The following is a 15,889-nucleotide window of genomic DNA, read 5'->3' as shown; positions in this document are numbered from 1 at the left end:
GAGAGATCTATCTTCCTTCTTTTTTAAACTCTTAGCAAGCTAATTTGTTGAGAAATTAATTTCAGGCTTGGACTTGCTATCGTAAAAGACTGGAAAGAAAACCTTGCTAATTTCTCCCTCTGTGTCCACTATCTCAAGAATGAATTCTTGGATGACATTATCTTGGTTCATCCTGGGCCTTGCCCCCAATCATCAATTATCAAACATTGATTAACAGCTTCTTGGTCTTTAGGGAGGCCATCTTACAGAAAACACCTCAACGCCCACCACTGGCCTTCACTTTTGAGAATTAATAGAAAAAGTGCTGGAATCATGATCCGACAACCAGGAAGTGCAGGTACTGCTTCGGGAAAAGACAAGAGAGAGCTGGATATGACGGTAAGTGGGGGTGGGGGGATCATGGTGGGTTGCCTGGGGAAGGACACACCGTCCCAAGCCCAGTCGTGACTAGCAAGCTTGCAGGCTAAGCAGCTGTGTTCTTCAATGGTACTCCAAGATGCATAGACTAGTTGCATCAAAAATAGAGAGGGAAGAACAAATCCAAAAAAGAAACAAAAACAAAATAAAGCTCTTCCCCCAAATTTTAGTGACTTCACAGCTCCACAGAGAAAGCAGAAGGAACGTCAAAAAACGTGACTAATGAATTTCCCGCCAACACTGACAGCAGGAGGCGAGCCAGATTTCTTTAATTTGGAAAATTAAAAGACGCGTGACGCTTCTTGCCCTGGAGTCAGTTCACTGGATCCAGCGAGCTCACTCTTGTTAGACTTACTTTTCCCGACAGTGGGTTTGGGTAGGAAGAGCGGTACTGGGGCATGAAGAGGATGGAGAAAGGGAGCCTAGGGAGGAGAGGCGCTTGAGGGGCGACGCTCGCTAGCTCTGGACCCAGCCCAGGATGGCGGAGGAAATGACCCCCGAGTGCAGCCAGCGGCCCGCGTGTCCGCCGGGAGCCGGAGACAAACACACGCACGTGCGCCCCGCCCCCGCCGCGCGCACGCGCCCCGAGGCTCCGGCGGCGGCGACGGGCGGGCGCGCGCGCGGTGCTCGCTGCCCCCACGCTGCTCCCTCGGCTGGGATCGCGGCGTCTCCCGCTCGCCGCACTGCTTCTTGCCTGGCCGGTGGCTCCGGAGGCGGCAGTCGTGCCAGGTGGGCTCGGGTGGACGGGCGCGGCGGTGCGGGCGAGGCGGCGGCGCGGGTGGACAGCGCGGAACCCAGCAAGTTCCTCGCGGGCGATGTCGCCGGGCGCGGGCCCCTGCGTACGCCGGGCGCCGTGACAGGCCAGCCGGGGAGGCGCGGACGGGGGAGGCCGCGACGGAGCTCCCGGACTGGCCATGGGCTGAGACGCAGCCTCGCGGAGCAGGTGCAGTGACCGGAGGTTCTGGGGAGGGAACCCGCGCCACAGGCCCTGGGAACCTTCGGCCCTTCCTAGCCCAGTATCCTGTTGACCTTCCCTTGGTTCCTCGGGAAAGGCCCCATGACCCCGCCTCCAAACCTCGAGCGTGCAATCCCTGTGACACCCCACCACTGCCACCACAGGGGACACGCTGTGCACACCCTCACTCTGCACCCGCGACCCTAGCCCACTGGGCCTTTGCGCCAGTGCCTCTAATGCCCTAGTATTTTGAGCCCACAGCCTGCCTCACTGTGCCTGGGACCTACCCAGGATGGCTTCCTCTCTACTCACCAAAGGGTAGGAGCAAGGGTGGGAGAGGAAAGTGGGAGTGGTGGTCTTTCCCTCCTGAGTCCTTGGTGACTACAAACCCATCCTCTTTCTCCCAAGCCTGTAGTGAAAGTGGCCCTTCCATACTCCACCAGAACATGCCGGGGTGACTCTGTCCCAGATCCTGTGGCCTTCCTCGCTCTCCTCAGTGACACTATGCAACCCCTGCGTGACCTGCGAGGCCTCTGGCTCCTGCTGCTCTCCTTCTTCCTGCTTCTCTTGGAGGTAGCCAGGGCTGGCCGAGCTGTGGTTAGTTGTCCCGCCAACTGCCTATGCGCCAGCAACATCCTCAGCTGCTCCAAGCAGCAGCTGCCCAACGTGCCCCAGTCTTTGCCCAGCTACACGGCGCTCCTGGACCTCAGCCACAACAACTTGAGCCGGCTGCGGGCTGAGTGGACCCCCACGCGTCTGGTCAACCTGCACTCCCTACTGCTGAGCCACAACCACCTAAACTTCATCTCCTCTGAGGCCTTTGTCCCAGTACCCAACCTCCGGTACCTGGACCTCTCCTCCAACCATCTCCACACGCTGGATGAGTTCCTGTTCAGCGACCTGCAGGCGCTGGAAGTGCTGTTGCTCTACAATAACCACATTGTGGTGGTGGACCGGAATGCCTTCGAGGACATGGCCCAGCTGCAGAAACTCTACTTAAGCCAAAATCTGATCTCTCGCTTTCCTCTGGAACTGATCAAGGATGGAAACAAATTACCCAAACTAATGCTCTTGGATCTATCCTCCAACAAGCTGAAGAAGTTGCCCCTGACCGACCTGCAGAAATTGCCAGCGTGGGTCAAGAACGGGCTGTACCTGCACAACAACCCCCTGGAGTGTGACTGCAAGCTCTACCAGCTCTTTTCCCACTGGCAGTACCGGCAGCTGAGCTCTGTGATGGACTTCCAAGAGGATCTGTATTGCATGCATTCCAAGAAGCTGCACAACGTCTTCAGCCTGGATTTCTTCAACTGCAGCGAGTACAAGGAAAGTGCCTGGGAGGCTCACCTGGGAGACACCCTGACCATCACGTGTGACACCAAACAGCAGGGGATGACCAAAGTGTGGGTGACCCCAAGCAATGAACAGGTGCTAAATCAGGGGTCCAATGGCACGGTGACCGTGTCCGAGGATGGCAGTCTTCACTTTAAAGAGGTGCAGGTTGAGGATGGGGGTGTGTATACCTGCTATGCCATGGGGGAGACGTTCAACGAGACACTGTCTGTGGAGTTGAAGGTGTATAACTTCACCTTGCACGGACACCATGACACCCTCAACACAGCCTATACGACGCTGGTGGGCTGTATCCTTAGTGTGGTTCTGGTCCTCATATACTTGTACCTCACCCCTTGCCGCTGCTGGTGTCGGGGTGTGGAGAAGCCTTCCAGCCATCAAGGAGATAGCCTCAGCTCTTCTATGCTCAGTACCACACCCAACCATGACCCTATGGCTGGTGGGGACAAAGATGATGGTTTTGACCGGCGGGTGGCCTTCCTGGAACCTGTTGGACAGGGGCAGGGTCAAAATGGCAAACTCAAGCCAGGCAACACTCTGCCGGTGCCCCAGGCAACAGGCAAGGGTCAGCGGAGGATGTCAGACCCAGAGTCGGTCAGCTCGGTCTTTTCTGATACACCCATTGTGGTGTGAGCAGCATGGGCTGATGGGGAGGTTCTGCCCCAGGAGAGGTAGTGTACCCCTGAGGGAGATGAGGGGGCGGAAGAGAGGGCTGGCTGCCCAAGGGAGTGGGTTTCTCCTGACCACCAGGGAATTGGTCATGGGCACAAGAGGAGGCAAGACCCCAGTGAGGGTGTGGATGCTGTGAGTTTCACATATGGATATATTAATCCTCAGGCAGATGCCACACCCCTACCCAAAGCCTTGGCTATTCTCAGCGTGGTAGAGGAGGAGAGACGCGTCTGAGTTGGACAGGAACGAGGAAAGGGGTGAGGGGAGGAGCAGATTCCCTAAACTTTTTTTGAGGTCATCCCTAGCTCCTTAAGAGAAAACCATTTGAAAAACAACTTTTTTTTTCCTGTCTCTGCCCACCCACACCTGCGAAGTTGTGTGTGTTGGGGGAGCTTCACAGGAGCCGTGCTGGGGAGCTGCAGTTTCTTCTCTGGTCGGGAAGTCACATTCATAGCTAGAGAACTGGAAACCTTTGGAAAATGAGTCAGGAAAAGGCTGAGACCTGGATCAATAACACTCCCTAAAGCTGCTGTAAGAGTTCTCGCTAGAGCTGTCTTCTCTCCCTGGGAGTCCTGAGTAGGTGGATCTTTGCAGGAGCCTGGCCTCTTGCCTGTTAGTTATGGCAGCAATATAGGACATTGTGTCTGTGCCTTGTCCTGGGGCAGGTGGCTCGGATGGGTACAGAATGAATTAAGAGGTCACTGTCATAGCATAAAACTTGTAGATAAGGCATAAAGTCCAGGTAAGCTGATTCCCTGGCTGGGGAAAGCTTTGATTAGTATTTGACTCCCAGTGTCTATCTATCGGGACAAGAGTAGGGAATCCTGAGGAAGTAGCATTGATGGCTGCCACCACTGTGGCACAAGGGCTGCCACACTTGCTAATAGGATAGGGAAAACCAGCCTCTTTGATTTATCGGCCAACCAGACCTACCTGATCTCCCATGTATTCCATCTCTTCCATCAACCTTCTTAATCAGCTCAGGTGGGGTTCTGAGCCTTCCATAAAATGCTGCTCTGCAGAGGCGGAGTCAGGAACATCCACTCCTGCTCCGTTAGGCTAGGTCTGGAGCTAGACAGGACCTACCGTTTGTTTATCTTCTCTCTGCTGACAAGGCTGCCTCACTCCTGCAAAGTGTGGGATTTTTTTGTCAACTGAAGGGTTGGAACTTAGTGGTCTCTGTCCCAGAACGGTGATACAGAGTGTGCCTTAGAGTTCTGCACTCCCCTACCAGACTCGAAGGCAGGCAGTCTTGTAACAGAGGCAGAAGGGGCTCTACAGTTTGAAAAATCAGTTGGAGATCAGTGCAGTTGTGGCGCTCAGAGCAGAGGCGCTTAAAAACAAACCCAGCCTTTGCTTCCATCCAGACTCAAAATGCTTTGGATACAGAGGTGGCTGTGCCCTGCATCCTGCAAACATAGTGCAGGCCCCAGAGGTGGTTGTTCTGAGCTTTGGCAGAGGGGTGGTCAGGGCAGAGGTCAAAGTGTTCCCCAGTGTGGGTCTTTTCCGGTGTCTTTTCTTTCCCTTGTTTCCTGTGGTTGGAAGTCATCCAGGTCCTCCGGTTTCCTGACCTGCTTTTGAGGTTCTTAAGAAGTGTTGTTTACCTGTGGGTGAGGGCTGCTTAGTGCTAGGAAGGCCTGTCAGGCTACTTATACAGACCGGGGAAGAGAAACTGATTGTCCCCTGTCTGCTCCTGGGATCTCAAGGCTGCTGTCCATCCTTTCTTAGTAACCTAGTTTTGTCAAGAGAGAGGTGCAGCGATTCCCCTTAAGTAGTTGCATGCTCATAGGAACGCATGCTCATAGGTATGCATGCACGCCAGCACCTTGACCTCCACCAGGACAGTGAGTCTGTGGCCACCTCTGATGCCACCATTTCTAGACCGGCCTCCACCCACGCGCACAACTTCTTGCACACATTTTTCTTGAACTGCAGGAGAGAATGACCATGCCAGTCTCCTCAAATGCACCATCTCTTATACTTTAATTTCTGAACACGCTGAACTTTTACCCATATCTCCATGGAGCTGAATCACTTTTCTGCAGATGCTGGAGTTAGGGGGAACCACACGCTGGAGCCTTTGAGAAAAGGGTGGTGAGGTACTAGCTGGTTCATCAGACTCCTCAGAAACCCTCTTAAAAAACTGCATACCTGTAGACAGGAGGCTAGAGCCAGAGTAGCGAAGGACTCCAAAGGATGCTGGTGGAGGCCAAGAAGCTCTTGAGTTGTTCTTCCTGTGTCCTATTAGACCAGGGTTGGGGAGGAACTGGTTGTATTTCAAACACTTCTGGGGACTTTGTCACCAGAGGTCCAAGAGCCAGACCTCCATCCTCAGACTCCTCAGAGAATGAGGAAATCTCTTAGGTAGCAGCATCCTCTCCAGACACCATTGAGAGCTGTAAGACTCTTTAAAATGGAAGTCAAATGAAGTTTGCCTTCTGGGGCATTCTAGCTGAGCTCCTGAGGACCAGGAGGGTCATTTTCTTTTTAAGTCCTACTCTGCAGCCTAACTCTCCCTACTACAACCACTAACTTGGGCCCTAGTTCAAGACACCTGCAGGACATATCTGGATGCTCCAACAAAAACCATTTAACTGACTGGTCTCTCCTTGTGGTTTCAGTTCTTATAACCCAATGGTAGCTTCGTCCTTGTAGGTGGGGTATATGTGTGTATCCGTATTCTGCATCATATAATCCCATTAGACCTTGGGAAGAAAACAGCCAGGTGTAGATAAAAGAGAGGATGGTCTTCACCCCATCTGTACCCATAAACTGTATCTCCCAGGAAGGAGAAGCAGGTTTCTCTGGAGACAGGATGTGATAAGGCTCTATAGTCTGTGTAATTATCTGTGATCTTTTCCTTTGCTGTATCTATGGGGCCCCTGGAAGAGGCCAGGAAAGGGTAGACCTATCTGAGGAGAACAAAGCCAATTTTCTGGGTTTGTGTGTGTTCTTGCCTTGTAATTCTTTTTTTCTGTGTCTAGGACTCTTCCTCCCACTGTGTACACCAGGCTGGCAAACCTCAGAGCCCGTGGGCTCTAGAACTAGACAATGACCATTAAACCTGGCTTGAGTCTCTGCTCTGGCACAGTTTGTGGTTGGTTTATTTACCTTAGCATGTGGGTGGGTTCAGTATACTTCAAAAGGGTGTGACATCAAAAGAGAGAATCTCTTCAGAGTGTTGTTATCTGCATGATCTAGGAAACTAAGTATAAAATCAGATTCATCCAGGCATTAAGATTAGAGAAGAGAATAGCAAACTTTTTCTCTCAAGCCAGACAGTAAATATTTTGGGCCTTAGAGGATTCACCATCTATTAATTCTCCACTGCACTGCTGTAGCAGACAAACATCCACAGTGTAGATGAATGGCCATGGTTCTGTCCTAGCATAGCAATCTTTTTGCTGGAGGGAAATGTCCAAGGCAGAGCATTTTATAAGGGAGAAAGGTTTACGTAGCTTATAGTTTTGGAGGATGGAAGTTAAAGATCCAGTGGACCCATTGGTTGGTCATGTCATGAGGGCCTCATGGTATGTGTCATTACAATAACAGGAGGAAATGCAAAAGAGTTCACATAAAGAAATGGGGTGAAAGGCAGGTTCCATGGCCTGTTTGCTCTTTTTGTAACAACTTGTTCTTGTGAGAGCAAACCAGGGCCCGATGAGAACTGCATTATGGTCTTCAAAGGACGATGCCCCTTGACCTAGCTCTCTCTCACCAGACCTTGTCTGAAAGGTTACACCATCCTTCAGCTGCACCACAGAGGTCCAAGCTTCTAGGACATGATTCTTTGAAATAAATCCTCAAATATCTGCCAAAACAGAGCATCCAATAAAAATGGTACCTGTAGGCAGTAAAATGTTAGTCTTTTTAGGTTTTTTTCAACCCGTTAAAAAAGTAAAGGCTCCTATTCTTACAGACCACACAAAATCAGGCAGGGGCTGATCTGCCCAACAGACAGTTTTCTAACTTCTGAGATAGCCTCAGAAGCAGCATCTCAGTACCTTTAGCAAGCAAGAGATTAGGTACCCTGGGCCAAGGCTTATACATACTGATGCTTTGCTAGATCCCTGAGGAGGAGGCTTGCCTCCCTACAGGCTTCTCTTAAAAGGCTAGATCAAGCTTTCTAATGGTACGATGGCAAAATGCTTGGGTTGGAAGGTTGATTTTTTTTCCTTAATGGTGGCAAACAGCTCACTTTCATAAAATTTTGATTATTACCAGGATATTTTCATCTTGAGCTAAAAGCATATTCATCTCATGGGTATGTTAATACTCAATGACTGTTTCATGTGAACTAAGTATTCTGTGGAATGAAAAGCAAAAACTGCAGAATCTTTAGCTTCTCTTAATAGACATACCCTGCCAGAAACTAGACTAAACTGTAATGTCGGGCTAGGCTCTTGAGGCTTCTGGAAAGGACTGTCCTAAGACACTAAGGCCTAGGCCTGTACCATTCCATATGTGAGATCTCAACTGATCTCAGAAGCTAAGTGGGGTCTGTCCTGGTGCGTACTTGAATGGGAGACCAAAGAGGGAGCATATATAATTACCATAACCTCTTATGTGTATGGAATTGAGCCACCATAGCCCTGTTCTGTCTGGGAAGTTGTCTGTCTCACTAGAGGAGGAATAGTGAAACTACTTTACTGCCAGGCACATCAGGTAGGTCAGTGAAATGCAGACGCTGAGTGAGGTCAGAGCTCTCCCATCATCCACATCTGTGTATTTCCTCATCTTTACGAAGTTGACTCTGCTATGGCTGACTGCCTGGTAGAGAGGATGGTGCTGGTAGAGGAAAGGCTTGGAAGGGTTCTGGGAAGAGCCTGGAGTTCTCAGAGGCTGTACCTCTTCTGCCGTTTGTGCTCACCCCACTCCCAAGCCACAAGCTCCCTGGCTCATGGATAAGATGATGTAGTTTTGTCTGCTGGGTCTTGCAAAACTTTCTGTCCTTCCTCTTAGGCAGCACTTCAGGGAAATAGAAGCCCTGTGTGACAGGGTAAGGGTACAGTGTATGGGCTAGCCCAGTCTTCCTTCCACCTGGCCTCTCAATTCCTCCCTTTTCTGTATTTGTACCACTTATCTTGTCTCCTAGGCAACCAGTGGTGATGCTGTGCTTTCCCCACCCACATGGCAAAAAAAGCTCAGGCCCTGCAGTAAGGACAGTTGGCTTTTTCGTCAGGCCACAAGGAATCTATGCTGGTGGTTTCCTCTCCCAGGGCTTTGAAAGAGAAGGCTAAAGCTGCCAATCAAGCACTTTCATCAGGCTGAGACACTAATAGGTAGAAGATATCAAATGGTTAGGATCCTTAGAACTGCCCTGATGCCTTCCCTTCTGTGGTGTGCCAGCCTGGAGCACAGAAAGCATAGAACTATGGCCTGAGAGCCATCCTTTGGTGAACCAGGACATGTAATCCTACCAGGCGACTTCTGGGTCTCCTTCTGCACTGGCATAGATAATGTGCACAAAGGTTGGCTAGGACTGTGACCAGGTAATACTTGTACTTCTTTCTTCTCCCTCCCTTCCCACTGCTCCCTCTTTTGCTGTGATTACTTTAGGTGTGGTCTGAGCATCACTGCTAGGACTCACTGGGAGATAACTAGGAACCTTTTTAAAAGATAGGGTCCTGGGAGCCACTATGTCACCAGTGACACAAAATCAGCTCCAAATTCCACAGACTAGCCTGAAATGGTTCCTTCACCTGCTTCAAAGATGGGTTAAAAAATTCTTTGGGAAATTCTGACAATAGCTGACCAATTAATAATGGGCCACTGCTCTCTGACCACATCTGGGCTAAGGCTGTCTACCAGAGGTCATCTGTTTGTACTGAGCCCTGCCCAGTGCTGACCGTCTACTTCCAGTCCGTCTCTAGGGCAGTTCTGGGGCACTGCCCCCACACTCCCCTCCACCTTCTGTTTTCCTTGTGCCATTTAGGCAAGAATGACTGAGGCTAGACTCGCATTTCATTCCTGGATCCCAGGACAGAAAAAACAATTAAGATAAAGAGAGACAAATGTTCACGTGGTTGGTTCTGTTTGCCTTCACGCACTCTGGGCCAAATGCTGCCTGCCATTAGACAAGTGGAATGGAAAGCATCTTTCCTCTTAACTGAAAGTTTATACAATTGCTATCGCCTGTGTGTGTGTGTGTGTGTGTGTGTGCTCACTTGTTTGTGTGTGGTAGTTCCAGTAAAACATCTTTTCAGACAGAAAGGAGCTGCCTGAGACAGCAAAGGAACCTTAAGTGTGGACCCTGGAAGCCAGAAGCCACAGCCTTCACGGTACCACATAGGACTGAAGCTACAGAGAGGAAACAGGGTTGGGGTGGTAGTACCATGATTGCTAATATTGATCCTCCCTTTCTTGGTGCCCATTCTTCCCTTAGAAGGGCAGAGTTAGGCACAAGAGATTTAGATAACTTATGATCAAAACTTGTGGCTGAGACCTGACCCTCCAGATTTGACCTGGAGGATGCTGTACTGACTGAGACCTTCGGTCACCCCTGTGGCTTGACCACATGAGGTAAGCAATGTGTAAGACACACCAGTGACTGTGGTCTTGGTGGCATATCACGCAGGGTTGGATAAGAGATGACCTTGCGCCGGATGGTGGTGGCGCACGCCTGTAATCCCAGCACTTGGGAGGCAGAGGCAGGGGGATTTCTGAGTTTGAAGCCAGCCTGGTCTACAGAGTGAGTTCCAGGACAGCCAGAGCTACACAGAGAGAAACAAAAAAACAAAACAAAACAAAAAAAGAGATGACCTTGCATCCAAAAGTAAGAACTGTGACCATTATATGGCTCCCAAAGCCCCTCTGAGACTTGGCTCCTCCTCAGCATCATGTCTCAGAGTTTATTGCCTCCCTAGGAAGCATAAAGCCCAGAGCCAGACTCAGAGGCCGGGACAGAACATAGCATCTGTTTTGCATTCGTTTAATACTTTGACCTTCGCTCTCTTGTGGAATCCTCACAACATCCCTGTGAGGTAAGATGAGAAGCAGTTGGCTGTGCCACCCAGAGTCAGGAGCTGAGACGCTCCTGAAGCAGCTTTCCCAGGCTGCCACACCTTCCGGTTCAGGACACTCATGCTCTCTGCCAATCACAGGCCAGGGCATTGTGGGGGTACCAGCCCAGAAACTTTCTTGCTCTCAAGACTTGCATAAGGGCATTCAGGTGAAGTGCCCCCCAGAAGCCAAGGCAGGTACACAGGAGTACTAGAGGCGTGGGGTTATCAGTTGCCACAGCCATGGCCGTCTCGGCTGAGCACTGTATTCTCTGTATCTTGGCCTGACTGCTTACTCTCAGGAGAAAAGCCTCTGGCATAGCCAGGCAGCAAGCATCCTGATTCCTTCCTCTCCCACAGTGCCTCCCCATGCTGTTACACTCCAAAGCCCGGGGAGAGGGGGAAGGGGAAGGCTGACTGACTCAGCCTGGAAGTGCTTAGAGCTCTGGAGCTGAAAGGCCCCAGCACCATTCAACTAATGATTATTATTAACTCTGAACAGGCCTTGGCACAGCACCCAGCTGGCTCAGGGAGGATGCCTGGATCTCCCACAGTGAGGTCTAGAAAACAAGACCCACAGCAGCCGTGCATGGGAGTGAGAGGTGGGGACACTGAGAGATGGGGCAGGCCAGTATCATGGATGGCGGGTGGCCTGCTTTGAAGGGGAGAGCAAGAACAGGCTGGCAACTGATAGCAGCCTATCGAGGATGGGGTGACAGCCAGAAGGGAGCCAAGAGTTCTCAGATGCAGAGCTGTCATTCACTGCCACCCCAACCCCAATGGGACTCAACCAACAGGGAGGTTACAGGAAAAAAGAGGCTCCTGAGAGGACTCCAGACTGTGCCCATTACCATTTGAATTTGATATAAAACTATCTTTCTAATGCCCTCAAGGTTGTATCTGAATATAATGAAGCTTGGAACACAATCAAATATGGAATCAGAACTTAGCATGATATGGAAATTTGTGCAAATGATGGGCGATTTTTTTTTTTTAATCTTGAGCATCCTGAGTGTCCCCTTGAAAAAGCAAAACAGGCTGAGTACTAGCTTTAGTCACGGAACACGGCCAAAGGACAGCCATTTGTGTTCCTACTAAGGCCCCTGCCTTGCTACTGAGAAGTCCAGGTAGTATCCTGACGTTAGAAGATACAAAAGGGGGCAGGTGTGGGGCACAAGCCAAGAGGCACACGCAGCCGGCAGCCACAGATCCCAGCTGGAGGAAGAGTACCCTGGCACTGAGGACTAAATGGCTGTCCAGCTGCTGCCCTAGGAACTGCAAAGACAGAAGGGAGGGAGGGAAGCCCCGCCCCAATCTGGCCGAACAGGAAGAACGGCTCCTCCTGGTGCCCTGCCCCCTACACTATGGTCAGATCCCTAAGCAGGGAACCGCCACTACCTGTACCTTCCTCTCTGCTCTGCACCGATGCCCTCCAGGCCCACTGGTCAGAGGAAGCGACAGCTGGGTCCCTTCTTCCTGCAGAATATAAATGACTCCCCTTCCTCCCGGGGCTGGGAATAGACATCAGATGGCACAGCCCACGCAAACTGCCGGCTGTCAGCACGCCTGCCCGCCCGCCCACCAGCCCCCGCACCACCTGGGAGGAGGCAACACCTCAGGCAGGCTCAGGCTTTCTGGCATTACCTCGGAGCTCTGCGAACAAGCTACTGGACCTTACCTGGCCCACCCTAGGGAGCCCCTGGCACTGGCCTTTATCAAAGTGACCCTAGAGAGAGTCTCTTTCATGTGACCGGGTAAACATTTCCTCCAAGTTCACAGCACACTGGATGGCTTGAGAGGGAGAGAGGGTTTCGAAAAAGACAAGAACAGTTCCCCTCTGCACTGCAGGGGCCTCTGTGGGCAAGCTGTATCTAGAGAGCTTAGAGTCATGCTAGCTCCCTGAGGAAAGCACAGTGGGGTCTGCTGAGAGAGTGCTTCTGCCCCCAGTCCCCACTCCTGTACTAGAGAATCCCACCTGCCTTGTTTCTGAGCCACAAGGAGAAGAGGCTCTGAGATTTTCAGAGGATCTGAGATACACAACACTTTGTCTCTAGAACTGGTGCTCTAGCCCTTAGACTGCAGGCCCCCCAGAGGGTTTGATTGGCTGTCTCCCAGGTCGAAAGCTGCATGGGTACTTTTTCTGGTTCAGCAGGCTGTAGTCCTTATTAAGATCCATACAGGGCCCATCTCCTAGATTGACCTACACCACAGCTTACTAGTTAGACATGTAGCTGGCACAACCGAGGATGCTCTGTGGAACTCAGTTGGATCAAGGAGGTATATCGGTAGGGAAGAGCACAGTTATCAACATCATCCCATTCTTAGGCCCGGCTGGCTGGAGACAGCAACTAAGGAAAGCTTAAATGACAAGGAAAGAAGGGCAACAGGGAGAGACAGTTTTCTTTAGGTCAAGAGGGGCCTACTCCTTGGTTTTTATTTTGTTCTAAAAGCTTCAGAACAGTTCCATGGAGGAACATGTTGAGTAAACACTCTAAGCCCTAAGGGCAAAGTGTAAGCCGCCCAGGACCACTGTGCCCTGAGAATGAATGTCAGGAGCATACTCAGAGGCAGCCTGAAGGAAGTTCTTAGCTAAGGAGCCCAAGAGTCAAGGGCTTGGTAAGGCCAATGCCTTCAGTTCCTCTAAAGAACTTTAAAGTGACTTCAGTGCCTTTACTACCTTACTGTTCAGGAGACCCTCACCTGGGTCCCTTCTTTCCACAGTTCATGGCCCCTGTTCCTTGGTTCAGGAGTCAAGTCAGCATGATTTCTAAAGGGTTCTTCCAGGGGAGTAAAGGAAGGATGGATGAAAGAATTACCTCCTGAGCTGCCCCACATGGTCCAGAGCTAAGAGGGTATCAGCGACATCAATCTGTCAGACACCGATGCTAAAGATAAGGGACTTTCAGATGCAGAAACTGAGGCCCTGAGAGATGGAACGTGTCTAAGGTTGATTGTACAGCACTGCCTAAGAGATCATGGCTCTCCATAGCACTGCTTTTTCAACAGGGACCCCAGTATCCGTGGCTGTCATTCATATCCTGCAAGAACTCTTCATCAGGCACACAAACAAGAAATCATCATCACCACCACCACCATCATCACCACCACCTAATATTTCTGTCTCTCATCAAGAGTGAAGCTTCAGGTTTTCCATAACCTTCCATATGCACACAGTTTCCCCATTTGAGCCCACTGGGTCATGCCTCAACAGTAGCAGCTAGGGTTTCTGCATACTGTGGCTCAACCATGAAGTGCAAAATTCATCTACTTCCGAAGTGGGTCCTGTGAAGATCACCAAGGAACTGTTGAAATCCAAGGCAAGGATCCCATCTAGATTCAGAGTTTGGAGGCATTCATATATCCACTTTCTTCCTTGGCAGGTAGGAGCTGGAGATCTGGTGCATGATCACCAGGGCTGGGTACAATGGCAGTGCCAGGCACAGGTACCAGGCTGCACCTTTGATCTGAGCCTGGAACCACACAGAGTACATGCCCAAGAGCACCGTTACTGTAGCCATCAAGTAGACAACCAGGCCACATGTCAGATGGTAGAGCTTTAGGCGAGCCACCCTTGAGACCCGGGCTGATCGTGGACAGAGGAGGCAGAGCCCACACAGTGCCTGTCCTCCAGTGGCCAGCAGCGTTAGGGCTCCTATCCAGCTGTGCCAGGACACCAGATGGGGCAGCTCACTTCGGATCTTGCTGGAAATGATGAAACCCAAGCCTAGGACAGCACAGAGGATGGCCATGGTCTGCCCTGCCCAGTGGAGTCGAATCCGGGTCTTTCGAGAGCAGAAGAAAAACAGGGAGTGCTCAGGTGAGAAGAGTAGAATAGCTTCAGCCATGCAGAGACAGAACTGTAATCACAGGGAAAGGCCAGTGAGCCTTCAGTCTGCATGGAGCGCGAGAAAACGGAGGTCTTCTTGCACATCCAGAAAGACATGGGGACACTAAAGGACTTGCAGCCTCACACATATCCTTTCTGGACCACTGAACAGCAAACACTGAACTTCCTACTGAATTCTGAGGGCAAGGCCTTGACAACATCCTTCTTGCTTCTTCCTTTTAGGCACTAGAGGAGAAATATCTTTTGTGCCTCCCTCACTGACACTTACTCCCCTTCCCCCAATCCCACACAGTGCCTGTCCTCCAGTGGCCAGCAGCGTCAGGGCTCCTATCCAGCTGTGCCAGGACACCAGATGGGGCAGCTCATCCCCCAATAGGTTTTAGGGAAAGATGAAGCCCTCTTTACGCCCATCTCTTTGATCCTTAGGCTGAAAAACTGAATGCCTCCCCAAAGGTTAATCTAAGTATGTCCAAACTCACCGCCAAGGCCATGAACACAGGGTGCCAGGAGAAAAGACCTAAGTAAGAATCAAAGAGAACAGGCTGACGGCTGGGGCACCACTGATACTGTCCCGTGGTTTGTAAATGGCAAAGACCTGGCCACAAGGGAAAGGTCAGCACACCATCTTAAGCCTAAATAAGAATCAGGAACTCATCACAAAGGGCAAGGATCCGAGGAACCCTTACATCACCTGGACCTGGGGTCTGCATTTGCTGCCAGCCCTGTCTTAGAGTACCTTAATCAGCCCAGGTTCCCCTAACGCTCTCCCACGTGGGGCCTCCTAAGGAAGTATTAGTTCTCTTTTTAAACCCCACCCTCCCAGGACTTCCGGGGCCCCGCCCACTACGCCTTTACATTCATTCCAGGGCCCGCCCCTCCTCAGCTGAGGGTCCGGGTTTTGCGTCTCCCAGGGCGCTCAAAGCGCCCCTCCAGCGCCTAGGCTCCGCCCCCTTCCAGGCCCCGCCCCACCTCGCCTCGCACACTCACTGGTTCCGGGCCGGGACAGCACTGTCAGAAAGATGGTGAAGCCCAAAGCTATCAGGTGCGCCAAGATCCCACTGCCTCTCCGCAGCCAGCGGGTCAGTCTCGGCTCCCTCGATGGAGCGGGAACCAGACCTACCTCCATGGGATGCATGGCAGTGCCGGGCCCGCCGGCACAGTCCAGCTACCAGAGGCTTCTTCCGGGTTTGCGATCGCGGAGGCGGCAGCGGCTACAGGAGAGGCTCCTCCCCGGGGATGCTGCGGGGCTGTGTAGCGGAGGTGCCCACAGCGCCCTCTGTAGAGTGGGGGGGAAGCGCCTCGGCCCGAAAGGGCGGCTCCCGGAAACCTCCACTGACCTGATGGAGCTCCCAACCCACCTTCATTCTATCTTTGTGTCTATGAGGGTATCTCAGGAGGCCTGTGAAAATTACGTCCTACCAGCAAACCCCCAAATTACACTCTTGGTTCGCTGACCCAAGAGCGTGAAACCAGTGTTTTAAGCAGCTTTCTAGAAGTACTGGATTCCCCGGGCTGCTTCCTCCTCGGACATTTCTGTCTTGTTCAAAAGACAAGATTCCTCCCTGTGTTAACATAAATGAAACGCCAAAGCCAAAACCTAGCGATCTAATCTGATGAATTCAGGTATGAAAACCAAAAGAAGCA

General features: G+C 51.5%; 2 protein-coding genes across 8 annotated transcripts; one reads left to right on the top strand and one right to left on the bottom strand.

The window, feature by feature from the left end:
- The first annotated feature begins 1,008 nt into the window (after positions 1-1,008).
- On the top strand, positions 1,009-9,418 carry Amigo1 (adhesion molecule with Ig like domain 1). Of its 4 annotated transcripts, XM_052179454.1 has the most exons (3): positions 1,009-1,360; positions 1,781-3,284; positions 6,382-9,418. In XM_052179454.1, exons 2-3 carry the CDS (start codon positions 1,877-1,879, stop codon positions 6,450-6,452), a joined length of 1,479 nt encoding a protein of 492 aa, XP_052035414.1. In that variant the 5' UTR covers positions 1,009-1,360; positions 1,781-1,876; the 3' UTR covers positions 6,453-9,418. The 4 variants fall into 4 exon arrangements, with proteins under 4 accessions (XP_052035414.1, XP_052035412.1, XP_052035413.1 ...); XM_052179452.1 differs by having other exon boundaries at positions 1,009-1,146; positions 1,781-9,418; XM_052179453.1 differs by having other exon boundaries at positions 1,816-9,418.
- An 894-nt stretch (positions 9,419-10,312) lies between these two features.
- On the bottom strand, positions 10,313-15,795 carry LOC127682808 (probable transmembrane reductase CYB561D1). 4 transcript variants are annotated; one of them, XM_052179457.1, is made up of 3 exons: positions 15,233-15,795; positions 14,725-14,762; positions 10,313-14,180 (listed from the first exon to the last, which is right to left on the bottom strand). In XM_052179457.1, exons 1-3 carry the CDS (start codon positions 15,378-15,380, stop codon positions 13,752-13,754), a joined length of 615 nt encoding a protein of 204 aa, XP_052035417.1. In that variant the 5' UTR covers positions 15,381-15,795; the 3' UTR covers positions 10,313-13,751. The 4 variants fall into 4 exon arrangements, with proteins under 4 accessions (XP_052035417.1, XP_052035415.1, XP_052035419.1 ...); XM_052179455.1 differs by having other exon boundaries at positions 10,313-14,255; positions 15,233-15,787; XM_052179459.1 differs by having other exon boundaries at positions 10,313-14,255; positions 15,366-15,777.
- Positions 15,796-15,889: the final 94 nt, after the last annotated feature.

This window comes from Apodemus sylvaticus, chromosome 4 (genome assembly GCF_947179515.1).
Source record: "Apodemus sylvaticus chromosome 4, mApoSyl1.1, whole genome shotgun sequence".
Taxonomy (NCBI): domain Eukaryota; kingdom Metazoa; phylum Chordata; class Mammalia; order Rodentia; family Muridae; genus Apodemus; species Apodemus sylvaticus.
The sequence above is the reverse complement of the archived record's forward strand: the minus strand, read 5'-3'. Positions and strand labels throughout refer to the sequence as shown.